A 13,509-nucleotide genomic window follows, 5' to 3' on the forward strand; every position below is an offset into this window, starting at 1 on the left:
GAGCTCAGTGTGAGGTTTGTCATGGGAAATATTTTGCCAGAGTTTCCGCACCAGTTTGAGAGTTGAAAATTATGAACTTACCCAAGTTCAAGCTCGACTTAGCCGGTTATCTCCCAAATTGAATTTCCTGAACTATCAGCCTGAATTCACAGTTTCCTGTTGACAAAACCAATAATTTCACAAACCAATCTTGAACTCATTTCCCCCATCACAGATCTGCAGTTCTTTTTTTTTTTTTATATATTAGCAACCTCCTTTGACCCTCGGCCCGGATGCCTTCAGAATGTTAAACACATCGTTGTAAAGCGGTGTAGCTCGTTCGACTGTGTGTTTGGGATACTCTCGGCTTAGACTTGCTAATGGAGGAGAAGACAGGCTGCATCTAAATGACGTGATTATCAGTGACGCTGCCAGCTGCAATCAGGGCCAGGGCACAAAGAGAGGTCCGCAGAGAGGTGCTTTATGCCTGGATAGACAGGCAGAGCGAGGAGGCAGTGGTTTTATTTGTCTTTTATCTCCCTCAGTGGCAAAGCGGGAGGAGAGACACAAAGAGAGGTAGAGGTGAGAGTGAGAGACAAACAGGAGAGAGATGACAATGAAGGAATTATTTAAGTACACATGGACATCTAAGACAGGCGTACGAGCCATAAAAACCGTCCACGGGAGATTTGTGTCATAACAATGAGTGGAAATGTGAGGGACAGAAGAGGAACAGAGTTTAACATGGACATTTTGAAGAGGGGATGTCTTTTAGAAGTTGAGCTAAGAGTTGCATCATATGAACGTGGGGAGAGAGCTCAAAAGTGCTTTCCCATGTCTGTATGTGTAACTGGGAAGAAAGGTGAAGCACAGCAGGGAGCTATGGCTGGACTTTGAGGCCAAGAGGTGAATACTCTGTCAACACAATATGAGGGAGCCTGTGACTCTTGTTATTTTCTTGTCGACGATGACAGAGTGCAAGTGAGGTGAGAAGGTACAAAATGTCATTATCCGAAGCTGTGGAGGGGAGGGAGAAAGTTGGTTCGGTTGCTAGTGGATAACTGTTTGCAGTAAATTCAGCTTGTGTTTTGCTTTTCCTCCTGATATTTAATCACCATAGGCTCCTGCCAGAGTTGCAGCCTAACATTTACTGAAAGGTCAGACGTGTCTCTCCTGCTTAGCTCGGACTAAATGCATGTCAGTCTGCAGCGCAGCTCAGAGAGCAGCAGAGACAGCTTGATATCAGTCTGAGAGCTCACAAAAAGAGGAGCCCTTCATGGCCCTCATGTGACCAATGCCTCTATGGTCCACAGACCCATTTCTCTCTCCATCCACACTGACGTTTCCTCCTCCCCCCGAACCCACTGGCCTCACACACTGAGATGATTAAACTGACAGGAATCATCTGTAGCGCACATATGGCTTTAGATCCAGGAAAAGCTGCTTGGTGCACAGGAGACTGTATCTCTGCATCACAGTGGTACTGTCAGTAAGAGCCCGGCTTAATGCTACAAGATCTTTTTGTAAGTTACTATAAAAACATTGCCTCCTTTGCTCCCTGTCCAATTCACTAGGCCCTGGCTCCCAGCATTTGATTTTTTTCCCCTCAGATTTTACACACAAAATTCAGTATATTAATCTCAAGGATTACTACTCAACCACTCTGTGTTGGGTTGCGCTTTGGAGTTTGACCCATACTAGGGACAAAAATATGCTTCTATTTTTACCGTTGTTTAAAATCTCTTGCTTGTGCGTCCCCTAGCTTTATGGAGATACAATACTAAAATGCTGAAATACACCTTCAAATCATTCATTTAAGGCCTGCATCGCACAGCACAGGCTTGTTTAATATGTGTAGCTGTGTAGTAGTATGTTCAGATGGGTGTGTGTGTGTGTGTGTGTGTGTGTGTGTGTGTGTGTGTGTGGTGTGTGTGTGTGTGTGTGTGTGTGTGTGTTGTGGGTGTAGATCATCTGTTCAATTAAGAATAGTGAAAACAGGTGTGCATCATTGCGTCCTCTGAGCACTGAGTGACTGTCAGGTGGGGGAAGAAAGGGTGAAACTGTTTTGCAGTAGATGTGGGTGCACTCATGTTTGCACATATGTGCCCACAGATAAATTGTTATAGTTTGAAGTGACTGAAAAATCTTAATTTAAGTTTTGTTCTTTGAAAGCTTTTGTTTCGGTCAGGCTCACCTTGTACATACCTGAGCAGATGGTATGTTCCGACAGAGAAGGTTAAAGGTAAGGTTGTTGGTATATAGTAGCAGGAGAGAGTTCCTCTTTTTTTTCTTTTACATTCTTTCCTTTCTTCAACTTATAGTTCTGCTTTATTCAACATCCCTTTAAAGTTGTCCTTTGCCAAGTACATATACTGTCCATTGTATGAGAAAGCAAGACTACAGACATCATTGTGATATACAAACGCTTCAGATAACAGATGGTAAGACCTAGTGAAGCATGTCTGAAAATCAACACAGACAACATGTGAGGGGCAAATATCTGTTATTCTTCACTTTAAATTAATGAATAAAATGCAACAGTTAAAATGTTCTTATAGATTTGGCATGGCCAGTACAAAAGAACCAGATAACATTGGATGTTTTCGTCCCTTTCTGTCATATGGCAGCTACTCTGAGTCTACTGCTAGTCAGCGAGATAGTGCCACACATTTTCCTCTGTCACTATCACAAATGATGCTGCCTGAAATTGATGAGATTTAGATCTTTAACAGTGTGTTATTCTCAATGTGAATGACATATTTTCCTCTCAAACAGTACCAACAGCCAAAAAAGGAGCTGCCTGACTAGATTCTGTGTAACTGTTGTGCAGCCAAATCAGTTCCACCCCGGCAAACTACACCTGGAGAGGGTGCAGGGCTTTAAGCTAATATTATCCAGGGAAGCCTACACTCTCTGCTCGGCTAATTTCCTGGACAGCAGAGCAGCCGTGTGGTCTCAGCTGTGATAATACATACCTTCGACGTGGGTCGATTGCAGACTGAGATCTCCACATTGGAGCTGTTCCTACATTATCTAATGCTGATTTATGGTGTCTTTTTTACTCTCTAAGTATAGCTGTGGTTAGAATGAAGGTACAGACAGATTTAACTGTATACATGCTTCAGTTGATTACAAGAAGGCCCTGAAAAATTCTTTATCTTTTTGATTTTCAGTAGTTTACCATTTGGATTTGAAACCACATTTTCAAGGGCTTTAAATATCACAGTTCACCAACAAACCTATGCCCAGTTACATTGCTCATTGCAATGATGCACACTTCCACAGTCAGCATCTGCATTACATAAAAAGTGAACAGTAATTTCACTTCCCTTTTGATATTAATTAATTTTGGTCCTCCCACTGGAACTTGCAGACATTCAGTTGATGGCACAAAAACACTTGGAAAGCACTACAACAAATTCTCTCATTTATTGTGTTGCTCATCCATGTCTGGACAGTAAACTCCTTGGTGTATCTGCTCATTGTCATTAAAGAGCGCACCAGGCACTGGGTGATGGAAAAGTAAGATATTCTCACAGCACCCCAAGACGCCCTGTCAGGCTGCATCTGTTACCAGGATTTAGAGGGCACCTGTAACCTGGAGGGATGTTGGCTGCAAATTAACGATGCAACTCAATTATTAAAGCCCTGTTCATACACAGTCACTGGCCACATTGGACATCAGTTAAAGGCAGATAATTTAGCATGATTTCTTGGCTCTTGCTACAGATTCTTGTGGTGCCCTCTATTTTAAACAATCAAGCATGCAAATGACAGAGAGCATCTTAATTGCTCACAGGTACAGAGTTGTGTTAATTGGCTTTAAATGTCAATTCAGTTATTCAAAATTCATTCAATAATGCCTCAAGTTCTGTTTATGTGAGTCAATTTCATCTGACATTTACTAGTATACATCTGTAGGGCTTTTGGTGTAATAACATTTCACAAGATGACAACCAGCTGTTCAGAAGTGTTTAGAATGAAAAAATGAAGAGCGACGTCAGGTTGCCAACAGGTTTTCGGAGCTCTGTGTTTTTACTGAATATTATTAGTTGATACAGTGGAATCAAGGCATACAACTTACAAAGTGCAAGCAAATGTAATGGCAGTGGCAGCCCGGATACTACAAAATAAATTTGACCTTTACCTGTTACAATGATAACAAACTGAGCAGTAAAGAAACTAAATCAAACCAATTCCAAACTAGATTAGCTGTAGTTTTACATCATGAAACCAATGATTAGTTGTGTCTTTGCTTCAGACTGAATCCTGAATCACTGTTGATTTTAGCATACATGTATCCACTGGATGCACTTAACACTTTCCATGTGGGTCCAATTTGGTCCAAAGAAACCTGATTTTCCCCAGTATAGAAATCTCCAACTGACAACTGTCTCCAACTTTCACCATTAATGCCAGTTTATTGAGAACAGACTCTGTTTACTCCCTGATGCACATTCTATCCGCTCATGCAGATCCTGAAGCATGCCTGTGTTCTGTTATCAGCGGTAGCCCATGTTATTTACAAGGGGCTTGGTCTGCTCCGTGCCTCCGTCTGATCTGCATAGTCTGTCTATCCTTGATTTGGTGCAGGGTCCCCATGCACAGGGCAGCAAAGCTCTTTTTCTGTGTGTGTGTGAGAGAGAGAGATGGTGGTAAAAAAGACTCTAACAAGTGGATTATGGGGGCAGACGAGGGCGGAAAGAGACAGGTCGATTGCCTTTTGGTTAGTGAGAGATGAAAGCGGCCGACACTCAATGGTGGACAGTCTGAGTGAAGTGGACGGAGCGGTTTCACCCTAGGGTGACCGTTAGAAGAGGATGTTTTTCTGTGTTCTATGTTCTTGGGAAATCTGTGGGGTTTTTTTTGTGAGAGGAGAGAAAAAAAAAGCATTTCTTTCCCATTGAATGCCTCCACCGTTATCTCCAGTCCCCTCAGGAGGAGCTTCACTATAGTCAACTAACAGCAGTGAAATATCCATGCAGTTGGAGCAGCCAAATCCCCCTTAGGCAAAGGCAAAGCATCACACACACGCACACACACACACACCTCTGTCCAACGCCAGCCTCCATAAACATATTCTGTGTAATGTTGAATTTTCACAAATCTGCTCCGTCAAAGCCGCAAGCTTCGCAGACAGTCTCCACGCCCCGTTGCGTTTGAAGACCCCAGTCAGTCTATCGCTGCATAAGTACGTGTATGACATGTTTCTGTCTGAAGTCGAGCTTTTCAAGCATCTGATGCCAGCTGCCTCTCTCTGCTCTGTCTGCCAATCCTCTCTGTTAGCCGTTGCTCCCCGTTACCCCATATCCTCCACATCCTTTTTTTTTTTTTTTTTTTTTTTGAAGCTAGACTGTGTCCTGCCATGACTGTGTAAGATACTCATTTTACACCCCCAAAGCCTGCTTTTCTGTGTCAGTCCTTCTGTGATTCTGTTCTTGTTTGTTAGCTGGCACAGAGCATGAGGTCATACGCTGTGTTTTTAGTACTGGATGTCCTGTGGTTTGTGTTTTATACAGCCAGTGTGTTTAGAGAGGTTGAAGCAGGGCACGAGCCCTTAGAAGAGGTAAAGCAAAAGCAAAGAGGCAGATTTAGAAATGTTTGACTGACTGCAAACTGCAGCACACTTAAAGAGGTGGTGCATATTTAGATATAAGTGACTAAAAATGCATAAAGACTCAAAATTTAAAGCCATGCTTCTTAATATGATAAACTACACATTATTAATAGTTAGACTTGTTTATTCAGGATTATGACATGAATGCCAAATAAACAACTTTAAATATTCTAATATGAAATAATAAATAACTGCTAGTTGTAACTCCAAACAACCTATAGTCATGAACAGATTATGAGACAATGGGCCCTCCAACCCTCCTACATAGGCGCATGACACCACGGCTGAAGTTTTCTGTTACTTTGTGGTTTTTATGGGCTCTATGCCACCCCTCTTGACCTGCCCCTGGTTAAGCAGCAGGATTTCTGCCATTTTCCATTGCCATTTCATTCTTCTCTTTCTGTATCTTTGCAGTCCATTTTGTGTCTCTTTGTGGTCATTTGGTGATTCTTTGTGGTTGTTTTGAGAGTCTTTGTGGTCATTTTGCATGGCTTTGTGGTTTGTTTTGTGCCTTTTGGTGGTCATTTTGCTCCTTTTTGGGGTCATTTTGGGGCCTGCCCTGCCCCCCTGGCCTTGCCCCAGGTTAAAACACTAAGATTTCTGCCATTTTTCTGCACGTCCTTTTGATTTTGTTCCTTTTCTTTTTTTCTCTATAAATGGTTTTCCATCCCTTTGTCTTGTGGTCTGTTTCTGTCACCACTGTGTATAATTGTCTTCATATTTTTTTTTTGTTTTTCACTCTCCCTTTCCCTCTCTTCCTATTTATTTCTGCTCCATGGTTATTAGACTCACAGAAACTCACTCTAGCAGGAGGACCCATTCCCCCAGGCATCACAGCTGTTATTGGCACATTGCACAGTTTCATCTTTAACATTTTCTCGTTTTCAATACAGAATCCAATTTCTTTCCTCACTAAATTAGACATTAGTCAGCACTTCAGGTAAGCGATGCCAGGGAGTGAAATTAAAGCAGTAGAAATTATATGGTTTCAGGCTTGCGACTTTATCAAGGTTTCACGTACACATGTACTCACACATTCAACATACCCCTCCTTATGCTCTTCCCTCTAGTCAGTTGCTTAAATGTCCTGCTCTTGCCAGGATATGCCTCTTGAAAATGTGGCTGCCAGAGAAAATGTTTCTCTGGACATTTGATGGCCCGTTTATGTATTGAGTAGGATTGAAAATCCCTTGAACTGGAGCTCATACAATGTCAGTAGACCATTAAATTGTGTGAAAAGGCCTCTTGAATGAACAGATTGAACAAAGGTTCCAGTGAAAGCTGCCTCTATTCTGGTTCAGCGGAATGATTGGGGCCACTTTTCTTGATCATTGTGGTTTCTGAACAGTAAAACTACACATAAAGTGGGATTTTTTCCGTCTCCCGGGCAAATTTGTTTAGTTTTTAATATCACTGTCTCCTCGGGCCTTCGTTTCAGTCAACCTTGTTCTTCCATTCATCTTGTAGGTATCCGTTTCCGACAGTGTTCAGCACATGCAGCAAAAAGGACCTTGCTGCCAGTCTGGAAAAAGGCGTGGGCATGTGTTTGTACAACATGCCCGAGGTCAAGGTGCTCTATGGTGGACAGAAGTGCGGCAATGGCTACGTGGAGGAGGGAGAGGAGTGCGACTGTGGGGAGCTGGAGGTAAGGTCGAGAGCCTACATCCTCTTCACCCGCTCCAGTGGAGTGGATGAGTCTCCAACACTTGGGTTGTAGTGGGCAGTTCTATGTAACTATGAATGTGAAACAATGTGTAAAAAAGAAAATGTTCCTGCTGGATAAAGAACAGTTAAAAGACCAAAGCTGCTCAGAAAATCAATTTTAAGTCAAGACTCAGTGAAGTGTAGCTAATATGATTCTGAAAAATTCTATAGGTGGTCCTAGTCTTGAAATGTCCAGCAAAAAGAGGCCTGATTTTTCTTCTCCTTTCAACATACTGTAAACAGCCCCCTCAAATCAATACATTAATAAGCAAAGAGTGGGTAGAAATGAATCAAGCGGGGAAAAAAACACCAAACATGGACTTGACATTCCCTTTAGAAAACCCATTGTCCAAAGAAAACAATAGTAACTGTCCTGTAAGCAATCATCCAGAACCACTGAAAGTCTCAACAGCTCACTCAGACCTCCCACCAATAAACCACAACAAACTTCAAGTTAAACTTCCTCTTGACACTGACGTTGTTATTGCGGCTAAAAAAGCCTAAAAGCTCAGCAAACCACCCGAGACACCGCAATATAAGTGTTTTATTTACATCCCGCCCTCTCAGTTTCCAACATGTGTTGGACAGGGCTCTGACAGGCTGCCACGGTGATGTCATATCCCCATTGAAGGCCCATTTATCAAACCGCTGTCCAACTCTGTGACAAAGGCAACAAACAAAGGTGTAATCGGGTCGAAGCTGAAATAAGCTTTCTCTGGCTGTGCCACCCAAACAACTGGGCATGCTCTGATGCGTGCATCCACTCGCGCACACGCTTTGTTTCTCACTCATACTCACAACTGCAGGGCGCCTCGGGAAGTGAAGTGAGAATCACATGTGGGAGGCAGCCAGGTTATCGCTCAGTCGCAGCCAAGACAGATGTGTGTCTCATAGATCCTAAAACAAAAACAGAGATTTGATGTTGAATATATCACTCAAAATCTGGCTGATGGGAGTTCCTGGAGAATATTTGTTTAAAACAGTGAAAAACGCCCTCCACAACTAACATCTAAAACCCATAAATTTTCAATTTATAGTGATATAAAACAAAGAAAAGCAGCAAATCCACTCATCTGAGACGTTGGAGACATCGAATGACAACAGCAATGACTCAAAACAGTCAATAAATTATGAAAACTCCTGCTGATTATTATCATATATTATATATTGACTATATAATTGACTGTTTCAGCTCTGCATCAGACACACATTCATATTGCCCCATTTGCCCATTATTTGCCTCTTGAATCTGAATCCTTTAGAAATCCTTATCAAATCTAATTCTATATTATAGTTTAGCTTTCAACATTTATAGGTAACTAAAGTTGGAGACTAAAAACTCAAAGATGCAGATCAGTAGTTACCTTCTGAGAAGGCAGAAGAAGTCTAGTTTTTAGTGGCAGCCCAGTTAATATTCACAGCCTGTAGATACAATCTGAAAATGAGTTCAGCACAAGATATGAAATGCTGAAAAAATATGTATCTGATTAGAATGAAATAACAATTACAGCCTACTGAACATTACAGTGATAAGCTTAAAATGTTGTTATAAGTATAATATGACTAACGTGATAGGATCAACAAGATCATTTCTCTACTCGCCTACTCACAATCATAGAGCAATGTTACAGAATAATACAGTTTACCAAGAGCTTACCATAAATCAGACAAGAGAAAAGTTTCATTTTAGCCTTTGCAGAATTAACCAGTTAATTAGCCACAGATGAAATGACCTCCCACCAATGATGTTTGTCATTTTAACCTGTGAGAGTGATGGTCAGCGTCAGCTTAAATAGGCATGCTAACATTATCTGAATGAACAAGGAGAGAGAAAAGGTTTGATAGGAGATTTGTTAGTGTCTGGTTTGTTCTGGTATATTACCAACTGGGAACCAAATCCAATATGTGACCTGCTATTGGAGTCTGTTCTGACACCTGATTAACCGAAGCATGGTTTCTGGAAAAATACTTTTTAGTGTTTCTTGTGATTTCGGTGAACTGACTCTTAAATCTTAACTGATTCAGCTGTATGTTTTATTATTCACTGAAGTGCTGTTATGACTGTGGACTCCATAATTTAGAGGCAACTCTAGGTAGTATTTTGGTGGAATTGTTATGTTTGACCACCAACGTAACAGCTGTATAATTTACATTTGCCAACTCCATCTCTGCCAGCTTGACCCTCCATAACCTCCATAATGTTGCCACAGAGGGTCTGCTCGTTTGATCTCGACCCACTTAGACCGAGAAATGAAAGCAACCTTTTCTCTCGTCTCCAAAACAATAAGCTTACGTCAGGGCCAAGAGGTAAACAGCCAGACTCATAAAAAAAACACATCAACTGAAAATTAGACATCCAACAATCCAGCTGCCTCCAGTTCCCCAGCCTTCCACGCATCTTTTCATTACCTTAGAGCCCCACAAGCAAAACAGCCACGTTGAGAGAAGAAAAAAATGATAGTGGGAGTTGTTTTTTCTACGTGATAGTAATGCAATGCGTGACACTACATGGAAAACAAAGCTGATGTGTTTTGGCATCCAATAAAAAATAAACATCGCAACACCTCCCTGAAGTCTTTTATAGCATTATTCCCATTTCAACTTCTCCTTACATGTCCTCTCTCCTCTTGTCGTTCTCTGCCAGCAGCCAACTGATCTTGTCGTTGTGGTGAAGTGGCTTCAATCCTCACCTCTTAAGGGCTTTCAAATCCCACTCCCGCTCCTTTCCAATATACCTTAATATACCCTCTGCCACATCTTTCCACATCAAATCTCAGTTTAAGATCTTAACACACAACCCTTCCAACTACTATACCTGATTCCTATCGTTTGCTCCTCTGCCTTGCAGCTCCCACTTCTCTGACCTCACAAGGGTTGGCGTACTAAACATGCTCCTCTTTACACAGAGGTCTGAAGAATTCCCCAAATCCAGAACACATGATCTTCAGTTAATATGTCTCCTCTCAAAGGTCTCCAGGTCAGGGAGAAGTAAGGCAGGAATCCCCCGGACAGGAAGCGTGCTCCCCTGACCTGGAAGTCTTGATCTGACGGGAACCAACTGACAGAGAATCTTCACAGCGCTGATCAGGTCCACATGTTGTCAACTATTTTGTTTTCTTTCCCGCATCCCAGGAATGTATGAACCCGTGCTGCAACGCCACCACCTGCACCCTCAAGGGAGATGCCGTGTGCGCCCACGGACAGTGCTGTGAAGACTGCAGAGTAAGACTTTTCGTGCAGGCCTGGGTCTGTCTCGTGCATTCTCTTTCCACTTTGGATCTTCTTTTCCCAATATACATGTACTTACACCATCTTAATAGCTGAAAACCACTGGAAACTTCATATTCAAATTTTATTTTCAAAGCTTTACTCTGCAGAGATGGACATTTTTCAATTAATTCTCTCTGGTAGGATATTAAGAGCCTCATGATTGTACGTCCTTGCACATGATTTAATATCTCAGGTCAGTTTCTTCAAACTTTGTCAAGGCAGGTTTCAATTGAGGAAAAGTTCTCAGGTTGGATTGCATAAAGTTTGCTTCCACCTTGTTATTATAAGTATTTGCTTTGACATGTAAATGTTTTTCTTTTTTTTCCAGCAAATATCTCAGATGTATGTCCTTTCTCGGAACGTTTGTTGAAGATGATTAAATGCATTGAGTCTGCTCCTTATGTCCTTAAAGATGTTTCTGCTCAGACCTTCATTTCAATGAATGAGTCTTTTCCTTTGCTTTACATGAAAGCACGTTTTACCTTGTGGCATGTGACATCAGTATTGGACAATGTTCTACATAAGCTAGAACCCACTTTTCCATTCCAGTCTTGGCAAGCCCACTTTGAACACATGATAAAACATTCAACATTCATCCATGCAAAGTGATGACTGAAGGAATGTCCAACAAAACATTTAATGCAGAGGCTGTGAGAAAATATAGAATCAAACTCAGATCTTCTTAATCATTTTAACTGCTTGCCTGCTACTGCACTGTATGTGTTTACAGCTCAAACCGGCTGGCACCCTGTGTCGAGAGTCCAGTAACTCTTGTGATTTGCCAGAGTTCTGTACTGGTGCCAACCCTCACTGCCCAGCCAACGTTTATCTGCATGATGGGCACGCCTGCCACAACGTCGAAGGCTACTGCTACAACGGCATCTGCCAGACTCATGAGCAGCAATGCATCACCCTGTGGGGACCAGGTAAATCAACAGCTTCTAATAAGCTGGACTGTGTGTGTAGTCTTCACTTTTATTTTTAATATCCTTCACTTTATATTGATGATCCTATTTCGTTTTTTTTCCTTGTTTGTGTGCAGGAGCCAAGCCTGCCCCTGGGATCTGCTTCGAGCGAGTCAACTCTGCAGGGGATCCTTATGGGAATTGTGGGAAGGACTCCAAAGGCTCCTTTGCCAAATGCGATGCGAGGTAAGGCTCTGCAGCTGCACTGATGCGGTAGAGGTGCAGAGAAATTGTTGTGCAAAACGCAACTGATTAACTTAAGTGGTGTCATTAGCAATCATCATTACGTGGTGGAATCTGACATGTGATCTTCAAACAAAAGTTTACACGGGTGAAAAATGTAATTTGAGCAAGATAGTAGCTAATTACGGTCTAAGAAAGTATTCATGAATCATTTCATGCTATTCTTGTCAGCTAATTGTTCTCAAGATCTTCTCCCTTTGGGTGAATTCTGTAATCAAGCTCTTTGTTAATTGACGTAATTGCTTTAATGACCGGAGGACTGAAGCACTGCAGCTCTCTTCAGCAGTCTTTTCATCTTTCTCTACAGTTACTTATCTTTGTCTGTCATTGACAGGCCTTTATGTTTTAGGCTTTCTTTTAATGAAGTGTCCCATAATGTGTTTTTTTTTAATATTTGTGTGCACGCGTGTGTGTTTCTGTGTGTGTTGTACGCAGGGATGCAAAGTGCGGTAAAATCCAGTGCCAGGGAGGAGCCAACCGGCCAGTGATCGGAACAAACGCCGTTTCTATTGAGACCAACATCCCACTGCAAGAGGGAGGGCGTATTCTGTGTCGAGGGACACATGTGTACCTGGGTGATGACATGCCAGACCCTGGGCTGGTTCTGGCTGGTACAAAGTGTGGAGATGGCATGGTGAGGGAACGGTGTATCATTGAGTAGCACAGACAGTGCCTGTGACTCAGTTATTATCATTATATTATCAAGATAAGGTCAATACAATATTGAATCACATTTTACCAAGTATTGTATATACCAGGAAAAATATAAGCCTCTACCATCCTGAGGACATCCCTGCAATTTTCTGATTATTCATAAAGTTTATGCTCTTTCTATAAATTTTAAAGTAGCTGTGAGATTGTTGTTTATTATCCTGTGAGCACAGGGTGCAGGTATACTATTTGTTCTCTAGAGGCCCCTGAAATTACAACTGCATGAGCCCAGAATAAAATTCCCTTGGATGCCAAGCACACAGTACTGCAGTACGGAGCCAAGGCAGACACAGAGAGGTAGCCTAAAGAAAAGGGCTAATGAAGTTAACTCCTGAGTGAATCCAGTGATCCATATGTGATGTACATATTACATTTAGGGGTGGAAAAGACTCTTATGGCAACCTTATTTCATTAGGTGTGCCTCTCAGCTTTTCTCCCTCTATGTGCCACCCTTAAAACCTCTCTTACCACACCAGTGACATCAGTACTTTTTTCTGCCAAGCAAGAGGCCTCTCTCTTTTGGGCTGGAGCACTTCCTTCCTAACAGTGCCTGTACTCGGTCTTACGTTAATGGCAAACTGGTTGTGAGAGCATATGATATGGGGCACATATGGGCAGTTTCACTAACCTCCTCTGCTGCTTTATATCAGTAGATAAACATACATTTTTAAGACAGCTCAATAGCACCAGTATGTCTTTTGATGTTAGCTTCCCAGCCCAGAACCTCAGTTAAGTCTAACAAATGGTCCAGATTTGGCCAGGTCGCAGTGGTTTACAGTGTTTTTCTGCTTCTCGACAGATAACCATGTCGTCTGCTCAGCAGTTCTCACAACCAGATGGCTGAATTTGCGCTCCACAGCTTTGACTTTAACTTGTGAAAGGCCACAGCTCTGCCTGTGTGTGGCTGAAATTTGGCCCTGAACAGCATTGGTAACCACAGTCCTCAGAGTCCCCATAAGTTCTTTCAGTTACCTCAGGGACTTGCTGTCAGTGTGAAAAGTTCTTTGGTGTTGTGCACAA

The 13,509-nt window shown here is 42.1% G+C and overlaps 1 protein-coding gene across 2 annotated transcripts in view; it reads left to right on the plus strand.

The window, feature by feature from the left end:
• The window catches only part of adam12b (ADAM metallopeptidase domain 12b), a 73,529-nt gene that overhangs the window by 45,738 nt on the left and 14,282 nt on the right, over positions 1–13,509 (plus strand). For both annotated transcript variants that reach the window (XM_018696914.2, XM_018696915.2), the window contains exons 12-16: positions 7,064–7,241; positions 10,433–10,522; positions 11,301–11,496; positions 11,613–11,721; positions 12,214–12,412. In XM_018696914.2, coding sequence (XP_018552430.1) covers positions 7,064–7,241; positions 10,433–10,522; positions 11,301–11,496; positions 11,613–11,721; positions 12,214–12,412 — 772 coding nt within the window. The remainder of the gene's footprint in view (positions 1–7,063; positions 7,242–10,432; positions 10,523–11,300; positions 11,497–11,612; positions 11,722–12,213; positions 12,413–13,509) is intronic.

Source organism: Lates calcarifer, linkage group LG16_LG22 (assembly GCF_001640805.2).
Source record: "Lates calcarifer isolate ASB-BC8 linkage group LG16_LG22, TLL_Latcal_v3, whole genome shotgun sequence".
Classification (NCBI taxonomy): domain Eukaryota; kingdom Metazoa; phylum Chordata; class Actinopteri; family Centropomidae; genus Lates; species Lates calcarifer.